The following is a 19,611-nucleotide window of genomic DNA, read 5'->3' as shown; positions in this document are numbered from 1 at the left end:
CATAAACGTAAGAGTATTTAGTCTGTTTTTAAACAAACTTTTAACCTAAGTCAATGACACTGTAATTTGTATTTGTTGATTTCACTTTGAATACTTGTTAGTTGACAACTCAACCAAAAGTAAATCAAAACTAGATGTTGAGCTGATGTGTGTGCCCAGTGGGGCTATTTTCCTTATTGTGTTTCTCAGGAACAGGGGAATGCTTCTTCAATGCACTTTCTTACTGGAAGTTCTGCACTAATTGAATCTGTGAAGGACAGCTCCCTTCCCGCTAATCTTTGATGATGCTTAAATGTATGAGTACTGTGAGAATTATAGCTTTTTTAAATTTAAACAAAAGAGAGACATGCAGACACACAGACACGGAGGGAGGCTGTTAAAAAGAGAGAGATGCAGACACACAGACATGGAGAGAGGCTGTTAAAAAGAGAGAGGGGCAGACACACAGACACGGAGAGTGGCTGTTAAAAAGAGAGAGATGCAGACACACAGACACGGAGAGAGGCTGTTAAAAAGAGAGAGATGCAAAAACACAGACATGGAGAGAGGCTGTCAAAATGAGAGAGATGTAGACACACAGACACGGAGAGAGGCTGTTAAAAAGAGAGACATGCAGACACAGACATGGAGAGAGGCTGTCAAAATGAGAGACATGCAAAAACACAGACATGGAGAGAAGCTGTCAAAAAGAGAGACATGCAGACACACAGACATGGAGAGAGGCTGTTAAAAAGAGAGAGATGCAGACATGCAGACACACAGACACGGAGAGAGACTGTTAAAAAGAGAGACATGGAGACACACAGACATGGAGAGAGGCTGTCAAAATGAGAGACATGCAAAAACACAGACATGGAGAGAAGCTGTCAAAAAGAGAGACAAGCAGACAAAGACAAGCAAACACAAACAGAGAGAAATAGAGAGACAGACGATTGAGGCAGACTGACTGACAGTGAGAGAGACTAGTCTGGAAGACAGAACAAAAAAGGAAGTGATGTGGCCCACGTGTGAGAGCCAGCAACAGAGAGAGAAAGAGTGGGTGAGAGAAAAAAAAGTGTAGTGCGCAAGATATGGAACAAGGAGGTCATGAGCAGAAGGGTGTGGTCGACTAACGGTTTTTAATGGTTCCTGACTGACACACAGAGGAAAGAGACCGTGGATGCTGCTCTGGAACGAGCTCTGGAACTACGCGACAGCTCAGGATGGACACCAAGGTGAGCTGAATGACTTTCATTTGGGACTCAAAGAGGAGAGGAGTAAGGGAGGGACATTGGCACTCATGAGAAAGGTAGAGAGTAAGATATGTGAAGTGAGAGAGCCTGTGGCGGATGTTCGAGATGGACGGACAAACAGACAGATACACGGAAAGATAAACAGACAATGGGTGAGTAAGTGAGAGAGATAGAGACGGTCAGACAGGGGGTTAGAGGGGTGAGAGACAGTCTGGTAGGGAGGCTGGGTGAGAGACAGTCTGGTAGGGAGGCTGGGACAGCCCCAGGCGAACAGGCCCTTGCCTTGACATATGCTTCAGAGGCTTCAGAGTGAAATTAGGACTGGCGTAACCCGCTAATCTGAGCTGTCAAGCCTCATGATGCCCACTGACGCTCACCTGTCACCGCCTCCCCTGAGGACATGCTGCCATCAGAATAGGTCAGGGGATCTCATCTAGGTACTGATACAACACCAAAACACTCCTCTGGCTGTCAATGCCTTCTTCCTTTCCTGCCTTCATCCAGCTCGCTCCCTGTTCTCCATCCCTCTAGAACAAATAATCATTGGGTTCCTCGTTGGTTTACTGATGTTATTTTTCTGTATACACTACTGCTTTTTGTCAGAACTAAAAGGTTGTCAGGGTGATTGCGATTCTCCTCAGAGTGAATGTGTTTACTTGTTTGCCTGTTATTTTATGTCTATGATTACCATATGGTGCAGATGAAAAGCGATTAGAAAAAGCTGTTATGACCCTGTACAGTAGTTGTGTGTCTCAGAGAACGTGCTGAGAGTAGCAGCTGATTGCTGTAAGTGTTGCTGTTATGACAGATCCTCATTCTGCAACTAGATTTTTTTGTTGGCAACACGAAGGAGTTCAGAAATGATTTACAGTATATGTGATCGCAGCAACCTCAAACTTCCCCCTCAGCTAAATTAGGGCCATGTGCTGTGTGATGTGTGTAACTATACAGAAATCATGACTTTCAGTTGGAAAAATGGAAACAGGGCTTCAGTATAATTCCATGGTTTAGAAAATGTGAGTGCACTCATCCAGTTTGTATATCATATTATACGTTTCGTTTGAGATTGTCAGCCATCTTCATTGTGTGAAAAATGTGCTTGACTGCACTTTGGTGTGGAGGTGAGAAGTGGTAGAAACAACCGCTATGAGTACATTTGCCTGTGTTTCAAAAGAAATGTTATAAGGGCACAAGGCAATACCCAGATGCAGACATGGGAGGCAGATGGTTTGAGTCTTGATATTTATTAAACAATCCAAAAGGGGTAGGCAAGAGAATGGTTGTGGACAGGCAAAAGGTCAAAACCAGTTCAGAGTCCAGGAGGTCAGGGCAGGCAGAATGGTCAGGCAGGCAGGTACAGATTCCAGAAAACAGGCAATGGTCAAAAACCGGGAGGACTAGCAAAAGAGGATAGAAGCAGGGGTACTGGGAACCCGCTGGTTGACTTGAAAAACATACCAGACGAACTGGCACAGAGAGACAGGAAACACAAGGATATATACACCAGGGAAAAGCAGCTCTTCGGGGGGGTGGAGACAATCACAAGACATGTGATACAGTACAGGGTGTGACACATGTAGCCTCAGTGACTGACATAAAACCAGTAACACGGCTACTTCCTCTTTATACTGATATTAGTCATGGGCCTACATGAACACATCCCTTGTTCCGCACAGTAGCTCTTAGTGTCTGTCTCGTTGTGTAGAGAACCATTAGAAAACCATTAGGGAATCATTACAAAACTATTACAGCTACTGTAAAGAAAGGAGCTGGTTCTGAAACCTGTTACTCAGCCCTATAATGGGCAGAGTGTGAGTGTGTTTACGTGCAGCGGGAGAACACAAACAAGCAGGGCGTTAATGAAGGTTGATAGATGTGTGGTTGTCATGTGTCTGTTGTAATCTATTGTGGGTATAACAGATGTGCCTGTGTGGCTCTAAGTGATCTGTATTCATTGCAGTGTCACCTGTGCTGCCTAAGGGCCTTTGCTTATCTTGCAGATTTCCAGCTGAAGTAGTAGTCAGCTTAATGCTGTATTAATTACAGACTCTGCTGAAACTCTGTACCACAATGAATCTCTCACTCACATCTACAGTATCTCTCACTTCTTCACGTGCTCTGTCTTTCAGATTCAGCTGAGCTGGATGGCAATATGTCTGTTTCTCACACTACCAGGTAAGTCATCAAAAAGAACAATTTATTTCTCTCTCACACATACACATGCGTGCACCCACGGTCACACACACTGTTCTCATTTATAAACATACTGTATACACACTCTCTCCCTTTCTCATCTCAAACTAAAATGTCTAAACCAGGGGTCTGCACCTTTCCTTGCCTAGGGACCCCCATTATATGTTAGAAAAAACATGTTTTTTTTCTTCAGATGTTTTGTCTTATCATCCGGTGAATGATAATGAGAAGGACAAGTAATCAACATTTCAAAAAATCTACATTTGGTAGAAAGGTTTTCATTATTTTGACCCCCACACATTATAATTGGAAAAAGTGTCAACTCTATCATAGCCTATTAGTTAGAAAGGTAACTCCAAGCTAGAGCTGCGACGATTATAGAATTTTGGGTAACAATTAAATGTAATAATCAAATCAAATGGCCACAGTTCTTAATTGTCTCAAAAACAAATGGTTTTGACCACCTCAAACTTTTGGAAACCAAGCTTCTCCTCCCAACTGTGCCGTTCTGCTCATAAAATGATTAGTAACTTCACCCTCCATGTAAAAATGAAAACTTCTATTGGGTGAGCTATATCTACTTGAATATAAAGTTCAATCTCTCCCTTCTCCTAAAATAAATGTATAACAATAATTGTGATGATTATTATACGACAGATGTGCCAGCCCTACTCCACATACAGTACATGTTGGTAGCAGCTGTTTAGCTGGTTAAACAAAGGTTAGCAATTTGTTGACAGAAATGTTTGTCCAAGTCAAGAAAGCTTGCCAGCAGCTAGCATCCTTCACCACGACTGGTACTCTCTGGAGTTTTTTCAAAGCCTATGTCAGATACTCCAGGGAGTGTAATGAGCTCCAATGAGTTTAATTTGCTCAATATTAGGAGTTGAGAAGTAAAGACATCATTAAAAAATAATATATTCCCTTTTCTAAAGTAGCTATGTTTTTAAAAATTGTTCAGTCTGTTGTTGCTAGTGACATTCATAAAAACCTATACATTTTTGCCATATATTTTTGCAGACCACCTGCAGCACCTCCGTGGACCCCTAGGGGTCTAAACAGTCCCGAGCCACAGTTTTTTCAGTGACATCTCTCCTCTGAACCACATTGTAAATATCTCAAATTACCTCACAGGGATTCAGCAACAGAACCGATTTCCCTGATAGAAAATAGATTAAGTTCTAATCACATTTGCTTGTGGGAAACCAGTGGGCCCATAGTGAGCTTGTAGCGATTCATCACAGAGTGGTTAATTGGAAGGTATTGATGGGGAGCAGAGTGTGTACAAAGGCCTGCTTCTCCCGTCTCTCAGGGCCAGGAAAATCCACCTCTGTGTTGGCCAGAGCAGCACCTTCATAACAACGCTGCACTACATTCACACCAATCTATCTACCCAGCTAACAATTCTAGGGAGAGATAATGTTTTTATGATGTTACCCTTAATGTTCCTTTAATGTTTGAGTGTCCAGTTTTCCGTAAGTTAGGGTAACATTCTATCTTTGTAGGCAAAAACCTTCTGAGAACCTTTTCAGCATGTTTTGGCGTTACAGTAAGGAGACGTTCCCTTAATGTCAAACAGAACACACCCAGAACATTACACATCACGCCTTGTTACCGAGCCAATCAAGGCCCTGATTGGTGAACCACTGATAGCTCCTTGGCTGTTCGCAAGTGATACTTGCGAAAAGTAAACTTAAGTATTTGACACACTTTGACATACACAAAGTATGTAGATCCTCTTCAAATTAACAAATTTGGTTATTTCAGCCAAACCCGTTGCCTGCAAGTGTGTAAAATCGAGCACACAGCCATGCAATCTCCATAGACAAACAATGGCAGTTGAATTGCCTAACTGAAGAGCTCAGTGGCTTTCAACATGGCACCGTCATAGGATGCCACCTTTCCAACAAGTCAGTTCGTCAAATTTCTGCCCTGCTAGAACTGCCACAGTCAACTGTAAGTGCTGTTATTGTGAAGTGGAAACATATATGCGCAACAACAGCTCAGTCGCGAAGTGGTAGGCCACACAAACTCACAGAACGGGACCACCAAGTGCTGAAGCACGTAGCGTGTAAAAATCTCCTGTCCTCTATTGCAACACTCGCTACCGAGTTCCAAACTGCCTCTGGAAGCGACGTCAGCACAATAACTGTTCATCTGGAGCTTCATGAAATGGGTTTCCATGGCGGAGCAGCCGCACACAAGCCTAAGATCACCATGCGCAATGCCAAACTTCGGCTGGAGTGGTGTAAAGCTCGCAGCCATCTGGAGAAGTGGAAACACTTTCTCTAGAGTGATGAATCCCGCTTCATCATCTGACTGTCCGACAGACAAATCTGGGTTTGGCGGATGCCAGGAGAACGCTACCTGCATTGTGCCAACTGTACATTTTGGTGGAGGAGAAATAATAGTCTGTGGATGTTTTTCATGGTTTGGGCTAGGCCCCTTAGTTCCAGTGAAGGGAAATCCTAACTCTAAAGCATACAATGACATTCTAGATGATTCTGTGCTTGCAACTTTGTGGCAACAGTTTGGGAAAGGCCCTTTCCTGTTTAAGCATGACAATGCCCACATATATAAAGCGAGGTCCATACAGAAATGTTTTGTCGAGATCGGTGTGGAAGAACTTGACTGGCCCGCACAGAGCCCTGACCTCAACCCCATCGAACAACCTTTGGGATGAATTGGAATGCTGACTCAAGCCAGGCCTAATCACCCAACATCAGTGCCCAACCTCACTAATGCTCTGGCTGAATGGAAGCCAGTCCCCTCAACAATATTCCAACATCTAGTGGAATGCCTACCCAGAAGAGTGGAGGCTGTTATAACAGCAAAGGGGAAACCAACTCCATATTAATGCCCACAATTTTGGAATTAGATATTTGACTTTTGGTCTTCTAGTGTATTTGAGTGAGAGTCGACTAACAAAATCATTGATTACTACAAGTTTAGATAGCTGGCCACTAGACTTAACAAAATATATATGCTGACATGGGATCATTTAGTGACTGTCAGTGACTGACATAACAAGAGAAAAACTGCTTACACAAAGCCAAAATTGCACCTTGTGTATACTACTATTTTTAATTCTCAATAGTAAGTTGAGGCCCCAACTGAGTTCCTATGATTTACTTTTGGTAGAGTATAGTTAGGCTCTGTCCAGAAGAAACCTTAACCCCTCCTCCTTTGGCACTCATGTAGATGAAACAGCTCAATAGGTCTACGCAATAGGTTGAGTGCACTTTGGAGTAAATCTCAGCTCTGATAAAAGTACAAAAACTATATCATTGATCATAGTAATTCAGGAGTAAACATTTAAACAGCTTAACATGCCCCAACAACATTAGACAACTATAGAAAAAGCTCTTAAAATACTGAACTAAGGCATTTATTTGGGACCATCAGGCGACATCCTGACAACTGATACACAAAAATGTTCCAGCAACATTCCCATGAAAAGTGTCTTGAACAATATCTTATGTTCTGAGAACATGGCAAACATGTTTGGTGGGACGTTGATGGAATAGTCTCATAACACAGAAAACTGGACACATGAATGTTCTTGCAACCATACCATGAAACGTGTCTAGAACAGTGATATCTTTAATTCTGAGAACATGGTAACCCCATTCTGGCAATTGTTTCTTGGAAACATTCCTTGCACATCACCAGAACAGTCCTATGAAAACATTACTTAATGACCTAATGACACTCTTAAGGGAATGTTCTCTAAAGTTGTGGGAACGTTTGTTGTTAGTTGAGTAACTCCCTCCCTTTGTCCCTCCCTCCCACTGGCTGTGTGTGGACACATTCTCAACCCTGGCTGCTGCTAGGAATACATTACTCAATTGTTGTGGAGAATAATTTCAGCAGTAGCCATGTTTTGTGCTTCCGACTGTCTTGTAATGTGTTGTTTAGGTTTCACCCAACTGTTTTGTTTGTGTAATAGTTGAAAAGTCATTCGTTTTCTGTCAACAGGGTCCCTTGCTCAGAGCCCTGCCACCACACACCCCAATCGAAAGTGACTCTTTGTCATTTCTAGGTGATGTCACATGGGGCTATTTCCTATTTCTCTGTATCTTTCCCCCTGCCACAACTCGCCGTTAATCTCAAGGACTTCACTCTTAATAATAGGACCTTCTTTTAAATCTTTTTCACCGGCAGGATGAATGGAAATCAGTGGCCGTATACCATGAGCAGCTAGCTCACCAATGTTTGTAATTACTTTGTCCTCCTCCTTAAACTAGCTTTGGTTCAGTTACTGTAATCATTTTGAGTTACTGTGACTTGCGAAATAAATCACACTTTTAGTAATGTATTACTTATTTCTGACTATTTCATTAATGGAACTTGCGACAGAAGAATATTGTACTTATTATTTGGAACGCTACTCCTCTTACACCGTTTCAGATAGAAACGCCATTCAACCTTTAAAACGTGCAGGCTGGTCAGGGCCAGTGTGATTGCATACAACTTTTTGAAACCATTTATACCTTTTAACCTATTAAGCTTCTAATAAACCTCATCCACTTTAATGGGATTTCTTCTACATTCTAAAGCTCCCATTGTTAAAGAGCCACTGAAAACGCCTATTGGCAAGTATGTTTTTCTGTTGCTCATTTGAAAAACGCCGGTGTTTCCTCACCGATTTCGTGTTTGGTTAATTATTTTTGTCCCCCATGAGACACTATAGACTATGGAAGTCTATTGAATGAATCTAAGATAACTGAAGAAATCTGTAATAAATTTGAAGTTTTTGCCAAGGATGTTTTAGTTAGCAATTTTGCATCTAACTAAGGTGTTTCTCACTGTCCATTATATTGAATGGAGAGCAATCACCACAGATGTTCACACTATGTTAGTGGGCAAATGGACATCATCAACTCAATACCCAACTTTCATTTACCCGTTGTAACGCACGGATGTTCCAAACTCTGTCGCAGACGAGACTGACTTTATGACCAAAATTATCCTATTTACACTTTGTAGTCTATTTGACACTTGAATAACTGTTTCTGACTCATATCGATACCACAAAGGCAATTTTCAAAGGGATTTTTAAAGGCAGTGACTCTTTAAAAACTCCCATTCTGAAGCTGTGACTTCCAACATTCTATTCACTGTAAACAATGTGACTTTTGACACAAATCAGCTACTTTGACCACTTTCTCAACAAGCTAGACAAAACAAAATCTTAATCTACTTCTCTCCTATTTAGATCTGATATCAGAACAGAAATATCTTCTACCAATCAAACGATATATCTGTTTGTTATCAAATCAACTTACTTTTCCTCTCAATTTTTACAAACAATTGAAATTTTGACCACTTTCCCAGCAAATAAGACACAAACGTAGATGGTATGACATATTATTCTACTTTTCTACAATTCAAATCTGATATCAGAACATAAATATCTTCTACCAATCAAACAATGAAGCTGTTTTAGTAAAAGCATCAAGTACTTTTCCTCTCAAACATTTTGACCATTTTCCCAAGTTAGACAAGAACGTAAAGCGTATGATATCTTAGTCTACTCCTCTGATATACAAATGTGAAATCAGAATATAATATATTCTACCAGTCAAACGATACAGCTGTTTCAGTAACAACTTTGAAAACTTTTTCCCAACTTTTCAGAACTACATTTTTGCCCACTTTCCTAACAACTTGGACAAAAACGTAGAGCACATGAAATCTTCTAGTTCTCTGCTTTTCAAATCTGAAATCAGAACAGAAATATATTTTACCAATGAAATTATAGCACTGTGGGAGCAAATAAGACTGATTATGCCACACAGCTCAACCCAACCCACTAAACTAACCCATTATAAGAAGCCCCACTGACACAAACCAAACTACAATAGCGACCCCACGTATTGTAGCACCTATGTGAACTGAGCCACAATAACAATTAGCCACAATAGTAGAATCGTCAGTTCGCCTTCAAAATAAAAGTCCTCCATTATTACTGATGCAAAATGATACAAATAGTGGAATCATGCCATATTTGGACTAGATAAGGCAAAAAAAAAGGTTAGAATGTTGTTTTAAATGTAACAAAATACAATAATTTGTTAATTTGACAAATCCCCTAACCAGTCAGCTTATTGTGCGTATTGAACATTCATAGTGCACTGTAATGTCTAGCCTAGGGATTGTGCACTCATGATATAGGGTATCAGCCAACATGGTGACACCCACAGAAGACAATTCTGAACAGTTTACACAAATATTAGAGTCTTGGGTTTCCTGTCCTTCTCCCCTGGTAAGTAAATTCAGTTAATAAAAAAAGAGTAGGCTATGTGTTGATATTCTAATAGTCAACATTACAATGCCTTCTGAAAGTATTCACACACCTTGACTTTTTCCACATTTTGTTACATTACAGCCTTACTTTCAAATTGATTCAATAAAAAAAGAATCCTCAGCAATCTACACACAATACCACATGAGGACAAAGCAAAAACAGGTTTTTAGAAATGTTTGCAAATGTGTAAAATAAAATGGAAAAGCCTTATTTACATAAGTATTCAGACACTTTTCTATGAGATTTGAAATTGAGCTCAGGTGCATCCTGTTTCCATTGATCACCCTTGAGATGTTTCTACCACTTGGAGTCCATCTGTGGTACATTCAATTGCTTGGACATGATTTGGAAAGGCACACACGTGTCTATATAAGTTTCCACAGTTGGCAGTGCATGTCAGAGCAAAAACCGAGCCATGAGGTTGAAGAAATTGCCCGTAGAGCTCCGAGACAGGGTTGTGTCGAGGCACAGATCTGGGGAAGTATACCAATAACATTTCTACAGCATTGAACGTCCCTAAGAACACAAAGGCCTCCATCATTCTTAAAAGGAAGAAGTTTGGAACCACGAAGACTCTTCCTAGAGCTGGCCGCCCGGCCAAACTGAGCAATAGGGGGAGAAGGGCCTTGGTCGGGGAGGTGACCAAGAACCCGATGGTCACTGTGAAAGAGCTCCAGAGTTCCACTGTGGAGATGGGAAAACCTTCCAGAAGGACAACCATCTCTGCAGCACTACACCAATCAGGCCTTTATGGTAGAGTGGCCAGATGAAAAGCCTCTCCTCAGTAAAAGACACATGACAGCCTGCTTGGAGTTTGCCAAAAGGCACCTAAAGGCTCTCATACCATGAGAAACAAGATTCTTCTGGTTTGATGAAACCATGTGAGAACTCTTTGGCCTGAATGCCAAGCATCACGTCTGGAGGAAACCTGGCCCCATCCCTACGGTGAAGCATGGTGGTGGCAGCATCATGCTGTGGGGATGTTTTTCATTAGCTGGGACTGGGAGACTAGTCAGGATTGAGGCAAAGATGAACGGAGCAAAGTACAGAGAGCTCCTTCATGAAAATCTACTCCAGAATACTGAGGACCTCAGACCGTGGCAAAGGTTCACCTTCACGACCCTAAGCACACAGCAAAGACAACACAGGAGTGGCTTTGGGACAAGTCTCTGAATGTCTTTGAGTGTCCCAGCCAGAACCCGGTCTTGAACCCGATTGAACATATCTGGAGAGACTTGACAATAGCAGTGCAGCAATGCTCCTTATCCAGCCTGACAGAGCTTGAGAGGATCTGTAGAGAAGTGTGAGAATGAGAGAAAATCCCAAAATATATGTGTACCAAGCTTGTAGTGTCATAACCAAGAAGACTCAATGCTGTAATCGCGGCTAAATGCTTCAACAAAGTACTGAGTAAAGGGTCTGAATAATTATGTAAATGTGAAATTTCAGTTTTATATTTTCATAAATTAGCAAACATTTCTAAAAAACTGTTTTACTTTGTCGTTATGTGTTAATATGTGTGTACTGATGAGGGAAAAATACTATTTAATCCATTTTAGAATGAGGCTTTAACGTAACAAAATGTGTAAAAAGTCAAGGGGTCTGAATACCGAATGCACTGTATACTGTAGAGAATCATTTAACCATCTAAACCGATGTGAAATATATTTTCCACAGCCACAAATCTTGTATTGTCAGTTGTTTGAAGCTGGTGTACAAAACTAAAGCTGGTGTACAAAAACTAAACTTGAAAACCGGAACCATAGAAATAGCGCACACAGAACTGATCTACCACTTCTTAGACCTGCTTTCAATGAAGAATGACAGACCTACAGTATAACTCACATATCTATGTGAATTTGGTCAGGTCGCCCAAAAAGTTGCATTTTGCTGCTTTAACGTTACTGATTAGAAACTGCCTTCTGAAAAAGGCAATTCATGTAAACCTATTTTTAATTTGTTCTGTATTCTAGACCTATACTTGGGATATAGCTTTAAACAAAAAATAAGTCTGCTTGAAAAAGTAAATGATATGATTATGGTCTCTGTCGTGCTCTGAACTGTAGGTGCGCCTACACATGCCTCCTGTCCTGTTGAGCTCAACCCTCCCAGAGTAGTGGTGAGATATGGAGACTCCGTCTCAGTCAACTGCACCACATCCACAGACCCCGAGGGGATGGGGTGGGAGGTCACGTTCGGAGGTATAGGTTTGCAAGAAAATGTCAACTTTGTCACCTGGACTGTGGGAAGCCTCATGGACTGGACAATAGAACCTAAATGCTACATCAATCCACAAAATGGAAGTCAGTGTACTGAGATTCTCCCTGTCATTCTCTACAGTAAGTTGTTTTTCTTTTTCTTATATTTGTGAGTTTTGTCAGTAAAATCCATTATATTTCACTATGTGTAACTATTTTGTCTCTAGAGACTCCAGACAGCGTGTCTATCTCTCCTCTGAGCCACTCTGGTCCAATGATGGAGGGGAAGGAGTACCAGCTGCAGTGTGACATCCAGAACATCGCTCCTCTACAGAACCTGGTTGTGAGGTGGTACAAAGGCAATGAAACTATAGAGACTCAAACGTTTAATGACTCCACAAAGAAACCAGTGAATATCTCCTCCACCCTCACCCTCACCCACAGAAGTTATGAGGGTGAAGTGGAGTACAGATGTGAGGCAGAGCTGGACCTGGGACCAGAGGAACCAAAACCTACTGCCTTGTCATCAAAACCTCTTAATGTTACTGTTTACTGTAAGTCTCTTTGTTTCCTTTTGGGGGTTGTGCGGCTAAAGGGACTTGTTAACAGGCTGCGGGGCTATTCCATTCCACATACTATCTTCTACCAATCAGATTATACCACTGGGGGAGCACATAAAACTGATCATGCCACACAGCTCACCCCAACCCCCTAAACTAACCCACTATAACAACTCCCACACTCACTAACCAAACTACAATAGTGACTCCACTTACTATAGCTAACCCATGGCCTACCTACCTAAAACATTCAGAATTACTACTGCAATGCACTGCTACTAGTACTTCTGGGTTACTTACTACGTCCTAGTCCCCCACTAAAGGCTACTATCAACTACTTATAAAACAGTCACTGCCTCTACTATACCAGCCTCAATTTGTCAACACTAACAAACTTCTAAACATCTTCCACTAGATGCAAAATAATAGCCTAAAACTTTTTTATAATTTCTTATGACTAAAAGTGTAGTAGTCTGACTGTAGTTATTTATGGTGAAATATATACAGTCGTGGCCAAAGGTTTTGAGAATAACACAAATGTACGTTTTCAGTCTGCTGCCTCAGTTTCTATGATGGCAATTTGCATATACTCCAGAATGTTATGAAGAGTGATCAGATGAATTGCCATTAATTGCAAAGGCCCTCTTTGCCATGCAAATGAACTGAATCTTAAAAAATAATTTCAACTGCACTTCAAGGAGAACGGTTCAATTGTTGTGAAGAAGGCTTCAGGGAGCCCAAGAAAGTCCAGCAAGCACCAGGACCGTCTCCTAAAGTTGATTCAGCTGCGGGATCGGGGCACCACCAGTAAAGAGCTCAGGAATGGCAGCAGGCAGGTGTGAGTGCATCTGCACGCACAGTGAAGCGAAGACTTTTGGAGGATGGCCTGGTGTCAAGAAGGCCAGCAAAGAAGCCACTTTCTCCAGGACAAACATCAGGGACAGACTGATATTCTGCAAAAGGTACAGGGGATTGGACTGCTGAGGACTGGGGTAAAGTCATTTTCTCTGATGAATCCCCTTTCCGATTGTTTGGGGCATCCGGAAAAAAGCTTGTCCGGTGAAGACAAGGTGAGCGCTACCATCAGTCCTGTGTCATGCCAACAGTAAAGCATCCTGAGACCATTCATGTGTGGGGTTGCTTCTCAGCCAAGGGAGTGGGCTCACTCACAATGTTGCCTAAGAACACAGCCATGAATAAGGAATGATACCAACACATCCCCGGAGAGCAACTTCTCCCAACCATCCAGGGACAGTTTGGTGACGAACAATGCCTTTTCCAGCATGATGGAGCACCTTGCCATAAGGCAAAAGTGATAACTAAGTGGCTCGGGAAACAAAACATCGATACTTTGGGTCCATGGCCAGGAAACACCCCAGACCTTAATCCCATTGAGAACTTGGGGTCAATCCTCAAGAGGCGAGTGGACAAACAAAAACCCACAAATTCTGACAAACTTCAAGCATTGATTATGCAAGAATGGGCTGCCATCAGTCAGGATGTGACCCAGAAGTTAATTGACAGCATGTCAGGGCGGATTGCAGAGGTCTTGAAAAAGAAGGATCAACACTGCAAATATTGACTCTTTGCATCAACTTCATGTAATTGTCAATAAAAAGCCTTTGACACTTATGAAATGCTTGTAATTATACTTCAGTTTTCCATAGTAACATCTGACAAAAAATATCTAAGACACTGAAGCAGCAAATTTTGTGGAAATTAATATTTGTGTCATTCTCATAACTTTTGGCCACGACTGTACTTTTGACAATATTTCACCTATTCACTTTAGTAAAATATTTAAATGCCACAATTTAAAGGATATACCACTTATTTCTGACTTGTTATAGTTATTTGGAACACCACTCCTCTTACACCGTTTAAGATAGAAATGCCATTCTATCTTACATTTCTTTCATACAACTTTTTGATAACATTTATACTTTTAAACTACTAAACTTGCTGTTCTCCTAAAACAACTTCATCCACTGTAAAGAGATTTCTTCAACATTCTAATGCTCCCATTGTTGAAAACTCCCATGGCTTCCAACATTCTATTCACTGTAAACAATGTACCTTTTTACACAAGTCAGCTACTATCCCAACAACTTATACAAAACCTTAGAGGCTATGAAATCTTAGTATAATTTCTCTGCTATATATAGTGAGGGAAAAAAGTATTTGATCCCCTGCTGATTTTGTACGTTTGCCCACTGACAAAGAAATGATCCGTCTATAATTTTAATGGTAGGTTTATTTGAACAGTGAGAGACAGAATAACAACGTATGTCAAAAATGTTATAAATTGATTTGCATTTTAATGAGGGAAATAGGTATTTGACCCACTCTCAATCAGAAAGATTTCTGGCTCCCAGGTGTCTTTTATATGGTTAATGAGCTGAGATTTGGAGCACACTCTTAAAGGGAGTGATCCTAATCTCAGTTTGTTACCTGTATAAAAGACACCTGTCCACAGAAGCAATCAATCAATCAGATTCCAAACTCTCCACCATGGCCAAGACCAAAGAGCTCTCCAAGGATGTCAGGGACAAGATTGTAGACCTACACAAGGCTGGAATGGGCTACAAGACCATCGTCAAGCAGCTTGGTGAGAAGGTGACAACAGTTGGTGCGATTATTCGCAAATGGAAGAAACACAAAAGAACTGTCAATCTCCCTCAGCCTGGGGCTCCATGCAAGATCTCACCTCATTGGAGTTGCAATGATCATGAGAACGGCGAGGAATCAGCCCAGAAGTACACGGGAGGATCTTGTCAATGATCCCAAGGCAGCTTGGACCATAGTCACCAAGAAAACAATTGGTAACACACTACACCGTGAAGGACTGAAATCCTGCAGCGCCCGCAAGGTTCCCCTGCTCAAGAAAGCACATATACATGCAAAAATTATGCTTTGGGGGTGTTTTTCTGCTAAGGGGACAGGACAACTTCACCGCATCAAAGGGACGATGGACGGGGCCATGTACCGTCAAATATTGGGTGAGAACCTCCTTCCCTCAGCCAGGGCATTGAAAATGGGTCGTGGGTGTATATTCCAGCATGACAATGACCCAAAACACACGGCCAAGGCAACAAAGGAGTGGCTCAAGAAGAAACACATTAAGGTCCTGGAGTGGCCTAGCCAGTCTCCAGACCTTAATCCCATAGAAAATCTGTGGAGGGAGCTGAAGGTTCGAGTTGCCAAACGTCAGCCTCGAAACCTTAATGACTTGGAGAAGATCTGCAAAGAGAAGTGGGACAAAATCCCTCCTGAGATGTGTGCAAACCTGGTGGCCAACTACATGAAACGTCTAACCTCTGTGATTGCCAACAAGGGTTTTGCCACCAAGTACTAAGTCATGTTTTGCAGAGGGGTCAAATACTTATTTCCCTCATTAAAATGCAAATCAATTTATAACATTTTTGACATGTGTTTTTCAGGATTTTTTTGTTGTTTTTCTGTCTCTCACTGTTCAAATAAACCTACCATTAAAATTATAGACTGACGATTTCTTTGTCAGTGGGCAAACGTACAAAATCAGCAGGGGATCAACAACTTTTTTCCCTCACTGTAAATCTGAAATCATAACTTCTACCAATCAAAATTGCTCCGGCAAAGAGGCAATGTCGAACTCGCTATGTTAACACATAAACAGATAACTCTCATCTTCCACCCAGATGCTAAAGTTACCTGTTGCAAGCTAACTAGTCAGCCCAGACAGAAGCACAAAACAAACAATAATATATTTAAAAAGTTATCATAACTTTAGTATCGATTTCAATCAGGCACTGAGGTTATCTACCTAAGAAACACAGATGTCCAATTGACCAGTGAGAATTCTCAAAATGTGAGCTTTTTCATGCTGTGATGTCACAATCACAGCCAATCACAAGTGTACAAATTGGCTCACAATAATCATTGAATGTGAGCTGTGTCACACTGCGGGCATTTTTACATGACACAACACACTCCAGTAATACAGTTGATATAGTAGTCTATCAAAGTAACCAGACCTGATTTTTTTATATATTTAACTTTGACTATATTTCACTGCTTCACTTAATTAAAACTTTTTAAACTTCAACTACCACACAAATCATTTTAAAGAGCTGAAGCAAGTCACACAATATTATTTCATATAAAATTACATTTCTAATTTAAATTGTGTGTTTACAACATTTCTGCCACAGACCAAGGCCACACGTCTAACTCAATGTCATCCTCTCTGCTTTTCTCCTCAGCTCACACAAACAAGTCAACAACACCCACGGCTAAGTCTTTAACCACCGCAGGTAAACAACAAACCTCATATTCCCTCCTTGACATATTGGAATTACCTGTTCCCAGAAAAATAAACACCCATATTGGTAATCCCTGAAAAACACTGCAACACAGCTATAGTGAATGGATGCTTTGCTATGAAGAATCTCCCATAACCAGTTCTGTCTTTCACGTCAAGGGTGCATGCAATTTAAAATCGAATTAGCTCTGTAATTAGCAAATGTTACATTCCCCTTTCTCGTTAAGATAGACAGGCAGTGGATTTTACAGCACTTGACAAGGACACTACTGATACGCTTTAAAAAGTGTAATTAGACTGACCCGATTTCCTATGAGAGTCGTGCCAATGAAATATGCTGAAAGTCTATAAAAAAAGTGAGAGTTACATAAAAGGAATGCACCTGGAATTTAATGAGATGTAATTATGTACAGGTCCATATGACAGAGATAAGGACTCAAAATGCTGACAGAGAACCATCGCTCCTCTTGTTGCCTGGGGTAACAAAGGCCTTTCCTAGCCTAACTTTTCCTTAAATCTGGAGGTTTTTAGTTTTTTTGTTATTGTTATCTCACAGCACATTTGACAGTTTCACAATTCCCCGTCTCCCAAACAAAACCCTTAGAGGAGTTGTGAAACAGAAACAGAGCACCTCAGCTCGCTGTCTCTAAATTGTCCTCAGATTAATGCTTGATTGTGGCTGATGTAAGAGATAAGAAGTCTCTGAGTGTGTCCCTCTGCGCTGTGCAGGCTTACGTAAGGGTTGAGATGTGGCTTCAACAACACATCAACTGGACCAGACCGCTCTGTTGTCATCTCATTGTGTTGTTGTTCCCACCTCTTTCTTTGTTGCAGGAATATAGGCTACACCTATTATGCTCTAAAAACACACAATTCAAGCACCGTAGTTTCTTTCAACTAAGTGATATTGTATTTTTCTTTGATCACAGATGCAAGGTGGGATGAACCATTCAATTATGGTAAGAGGATATGACTTTTTTCCGAAGTGCACAAATATAATGATCAACCAAGCAGCTAATATCCACTTATCAATACCACCAAACATGGTTTACAATCACATGGTAATAGACTCATCTATGTGTCACTGTGTCTGTGCTCAGACTACTACTTCCTCCGTGTTGTTGGTCTGTCTATGGCTGCAGTGCTCTTCATCCTGGGTATTATGGTCATTAGCTGTGAGTAGAAAACATTTACCCTCCGTGTCTCCTTGCTTTGTTGTATTCACACTGTTAATACTGTACTGTTATCATAAAAACAGCTCTTTCTATCCCTCTTATTGTCTTTCACACTTTCTTTCTCTCTCGTTCTCTATCACACAGGTGATAAAGTATGACGGATGCCTAGGTGTCATGTGGGCACAGGGAAGTGAGTAGTCCTCTATAGCCACTTATATCAATGTGACACACACTCAGGCACACATCCAGTATACACCCAACCACACACGTCACCTTCAGCTTCACATACTACAACTGACACAACTGTGGCAACACTTTTGTGGCTGTGACCTCATTATGGAACACAGGCCCAATCATGCAACAGTATTTGTAATGGAGGTGTTCCAGTGAAGTGACTGACTATAAAGGGACAACGTAAAAAGCCAAGTGGACCAGCTGGGTTGCAATGTTTAGGGATATCATTCTGTGTTGGTATTGAATGATACTGTATTCTATCTATACCATGAGTGAGTATCTGTGTGCCTAGATGAGTTCATGTAGATAGAGTACTGTGAACATGGATAAATCACTGCATAGAGGAAGTATCTAAAGTCAGTCTTGACATCAGTCATAATGACTGAATGGACTGCTGACTTAGATCCTATTGTTGACAAATGGCTTAAAGCATTGTTTGGCTGTATTCGATTGGTTCGTCAGCCATGTACAGTTATGTAAATATTTGTTTTCATTGTTTGATGAATTGATGTTAGAATAATGTTAATGTTAATAATAATAATAATGTTTGATTAATTTAAATTTGATCATCTGACCTTAGATGAATTGACCCTGGATAATCGGGCATTTCATTAATTGACGTCATGTGTTTTTTCCCAGGTCGTACCAAGTGGCCAGAGAGTAGTGAGGGAACAAACGTGTTACTGAGTGGCCTCAAGACACCAGAAGAGTTCATCAGAGGGACATGGTGAAACAACACTGATTCAACAGACCTTATCGGCCATGTGCGTGTGTATGTGTGTGTGAAAACATTGTTGGACAAAACTCTGCATCTCTCATTTCAGAGATAAGAACGTGAGATGTGTTTCATGTGCCTTTCCCACAGACTGCAAGTGAGACTCACTCAACATTATGAAATGACCCCTCCCTCACTCTTCTAAAGACTTACCTGTAGTTTTGAATGCAAGTTTTATTATACTTTGGCAATCATATTTCTATGTATATTTTCAAATGCTTACAAAATGTTAAAGAATATATACTGTAGATGTTACGTAGCTCAGAGGCGCCCCCAAGAGCACTGGAAGAGGTATTGATCCTTTTCTCATATCCCAGAGACAGCCAATTCCATGCCTAGCTTTTCACAGATTTTCATGTAGATTTTATCTGTAGATTTGTCACCAACGTGGATGACATTTTCTCTAATAAATCACATACATGTCCTGTTCATGGTCTCATTTCCACAGATATTATGGAGGTCCATCATGCCTCTGACAGCCTCATCTAACCGAACAGTCCCTCTGGTTCCGGGTAGGGAATTGCCAATACTACATGCCAAAGGCACAATACAGACATAGGTGTCTGAGAAGCTTCTCTGTTCTACCATTAAATGGAAATTCGACTCAAACTATATTTGGGTATTTTTTCATTAA

General features: G+C 41.1%; 1 protein-coding gene across 6 annotated transcripts; it reads left to right on the top strand.

The window, feature by feature from the left end:
- Positions 1 to 1,043: 1,043 nt before the first annotated feature.
- Positions 1,044 to 19,406, top strand: LOC109901826 (intercellular adhesion molecule 1-like). 6 transcript variants are annotated; one of them, XM_031787090.1, is made up of 10 exons: positions 1,053 to 1,214; positions 3,362 to 3,407; positions 11,802 to 12,074; positions 12,161 to 12,281; positions 12,378 to 12,487; positions 16,735 to 16,785; positions 17,723 to 17,752; positions 17,894 to 17,968; positions 18,113 to 18,158; positions 18,842 to 19,406. In XM_031787090.1, the coding sequence occupies exons 1-9, from the start codon at positions 1,203 to 1,205 to the stop codon at positions 18,124 to 18,126; spliced, it is 732 nt and encodes a 243-aa protein (XP_031642950.1). In that variant the 5' UTR covers positions 1,053 to 1,202; the 3' UTR covers positions 18,127 to 18,158; positions 18,842 to 19,406. The 6 variants fall into 6 exon arrangements, with proteins under 6 accessions (XP_031642949.1, XP_031642947.1, XP_020353395.1 ...); XM_031787089.1 differs by lacking the exon at positions 12,378 to 12,487 and having other exon boundaries at positions 1,044 to 1,384; positions 12,161 to 12,292; XM_031787087.1 differs by having other exon boundaries at positions 1,048 to 1,384; positions 12,161 to 12,487.
- Positions 19,407 to 19,611: the final 205 nt, after the last annotated feature.

The sequence above is a fragment of the Oncorhynchus kisutch genome, linkage group LG13, assembly GCF_002021735.2.
Source record: "Oncorhynchus kisutch isolate 150728-3 linkage group LG13, Okis_V2, whole genome shotgun sequence".
Lineage (NCBI taxonomy): Eukaryota > Metazoa > Chordata > Actinopteri > Salmoniformes > Salmonidae > Oncorhynchus > Oncorhynchus kisutch.
Note: the sequence above shows the minus strand (reverse complement) of the source record. Positions and strands in the feature narration are given on the sequence as shown.